Here is a 2,658-nt window from a genome sequence, read left to right on the forward strand (position 1 = left end):
GTTTTATATATACATAAGATATATAAAAATATATATATTATATATATTTACCTTCTTGTAAACCTAATGGCTGTTATATTCTTGGTACAAATTACAACTCAGAAGCACACAGATATGCCTCCATCAAATTCTTGAAAAGAGAGTAAATAGATGGTACTTCAAGATTCATCAAAATCTACCCCGTTATAGAGGGCAAGGGCCTCCTGACTCAGTGTTCCCTACATTGAATCCCTCTGTTTATCACTGTTTGAATAATACATTTAGATTGCCTGACCCCGGTCTTACCCACCCCCTGCCCTTGTAGAGGGCTTCCCTTCACGGAATGAAACAGGATTAAAGCCCCATCAATAGAATGCCAGGGAGAGCGAGCCACCCCTGCAGGGCTGGCCAGCACAGGCCGGATAAGCACATTGACTGCTGCTGATCTATCCCCAGATGGAGGTGGACACCGAGGAGAAGCGGCATCGCACGCGGTCCAAAGGGGTTCGAGGTACGTCCGCGCTTCCCTGCCTCCTGAGGCCGGCTCAGGGTCACCTTCGTCCTGCGGAACCGAGGTCGATTCACTCTGACCCCACTTTCACGCCACCCTTTTGGTAATTTTCTGTGGAAGAGGGGTGCTTGTGATGGATGGTAAATTGTTATCTATTTCCATCTCTCTGCAGTTCCCGTGGAACCAGCCATACAAGAGCTGTTCAGGTTAGTGCCGTGTGGGTAAAATGCATCCCCGTTCGCCGTTTGGAAAATTCACGCCTTCTAAGGGGCACACTGCACTTTCCAGCTCATGGGCGGCCTGCTCACGCCCCGCTGCACTGATGAAATTAATTCCCCCGAGACTTGCTCGTAAAAAGCCTCCCCGAATTGCCCCCTCCTTTGGATTGTCTGATTTCTCTCCTCTGTCCGGGCCGCCCTCCTCTCTGCTGCCACGGAAGCTTTCCGTCTCACCTGCCTGCCTGCGGCACCGTGTAATCCATTCTTTCCTGTTGCAGCTGTCCCACCCCTGGCTGTGACGGCAGTGGTCATGTCAGTGGCAAATATGCAAGACACAGAAGGTAATGCCTGCATTTTTTTTCCACAATGTGCTGCCTAAAGTGACTTATTTGGGGACCTAGTCCTAATGATGAATGTGTGGGCAGGTGTTGCTGGAAAGCAGTATACGTTATGCTTGCTTTCTCTTCTCTCACTGGAACTCAGTCTTTGTCTCTTAAAAGGATTCTTGGTTAAACATAAGCCGTTCTATCTCGTGGGCAGAATAGGTGACCCTCCTTAGGATGACACAAATTCAGGCCAGCCTTAAACTCATTTCCCATCTGCATATGTGGTGCTTAGCACTTGGCCCCCTAAGAGCCTCCCACTGCTTACCAAAGAGCCCTATTTCTCCTTCCTCACTTCCTCATTCTGGGAGCGGCAGGATGGTAAACAATGAACGGTCAATTAAAATGTGACCTGCTGACCTCTCTGTAGACTCCATTTCCACCATTTAACAAGGTTCATCCTGGGAAACTAAGCCCATTCTTACATCTGGACATCTGCAGGGTGAGGTCAGGTCAAGTGAAGGTCAGGGCAGATCAAGCTTGCAAGACTTTGGGACTGCAGTGATTACATTTATCTTGTAAATACTGTTATTTCAGGTCTGTGACAGGGATGGGTGTGGAAAACCTTTAGAAACTAAGGGGGAAGGTAATGATTTTGCTCAAAATGTATCATGGCAGAATTATATGTTACATGCCCGTGGCTGACTTTCAGGTACACATCAGTCCTTTAGATGTTTTTCTGGTAAGCGTTTTTTTCCCCTATGCTATTCATGAAGATGTGCCTTTCAATAGAAAGGTTTCAATTATGATGAGGTAAAAGAGTTTACAGGCTAAAATATGTTTTTAGCTTTACTTTTACAAATTGGGTTGCAAAGACCAAGGTCATTCCAGCCTAACAAACCCTCAGTGAGCAGATCCAGGTCACAAAACTGATTCTAAAGCAGGTGCATCTGCAGCACATCTGGGAGGCCTTTCCTCACGGCCTTGCATTTCGTTTCCTTTTTAGTGAAACATTAACTTACGAGTGACATCAAGCAATTATTTTGATTGTTCTTTAGTACAATCAAAAGAAAAAATACAAACTACTCCCAAATCCCCATGCTAGCATTTGTGGAGGCAGGAATGTCTAATGAGCGCCCCTCATTAAACGATTGTCTGACTTCCTCTGTTACAAACCAAAGGAATTGTGGGCTCTTCTTCAGATAATTTTGCAATTTCAGTGATTAAATTTAGTCAATTATATTATGATTGTTATTGTATAAAATAGTAAATTATTGAATTACATAATTGAAATAAGTAAAGTATTATTTTATGAAGAAATATATATGTCAGCACTTAATCTAAAAGTCTAAAACACTGCATTGTTTATGTTTTCAAAAGAAGTTAGTCACCCATGAGAAAAATTCGTTTTCCCCTAATCATCTATTCATTAGTCAGTAGTTAAACTTTATCACACTGTTATATAAAAATTAAATTTGGCAAAAATACAACTAGCTGGGCAAGGTGGCGGGCACCTGTAGTCCCAGCTACTCGGCAGGCTGAGGCAGGAGAATGGCGTGAACCTGGGAGGTGGAGCTTGCAGTGAGCCGAGATCCGGCCACTGCACTCCAGCCTGGGTGACAGAGCG

At 44.5% G+C, this 2,658-nt stretch overlaps 1 protein-coding gene across 3 annotated transcripts in view; it reads left to right on the plus strand.

Annotated features, from left to right (window-relative positions):
* The window catches only part of MYT1L (myelin transcription factor 1-like), a 536,085-nt gene that overhangs the window by 349,063 nt on the left and 184,364 nt on the right, over positions 1 to 2,658 (plus strand). For all 3 annotated transcript variants that reach the window (XM_011960959.1, XM_011960961.1, XM_011960960.1), the window contains exons 6-8: positions 436 to 490; positions 663 to 696; positions 987 to 1,049. In XM_011960959.1, coding sequence (XP_011816349.1) covers positions 436 to 490; positions 663 to 696; positions 987 to 1,049 — 152 coding nt within the window. The remainder of the gene's footprint in view (positions 1 to 435; positions 491 to 662; positions 697 to 986; positions 1,050 to 2,658) is intronic.

This window comes from Colobus angolensis, unplaced genomic scaffold (genome assembly GCF_000951035.1).
Source record: "Colobus angolensis palliatus isolate OR3802 unplaced genomic scaffold, Cang.pa_1.0 Scaffold53, whole genome shotgun sequence".
Classification (NCBI taxonomy): Eukaryota; Metazoa; Chordata; class Mammalia; order Primates; family Cercopithecidae; genus Colobus; species Colobus angolensis.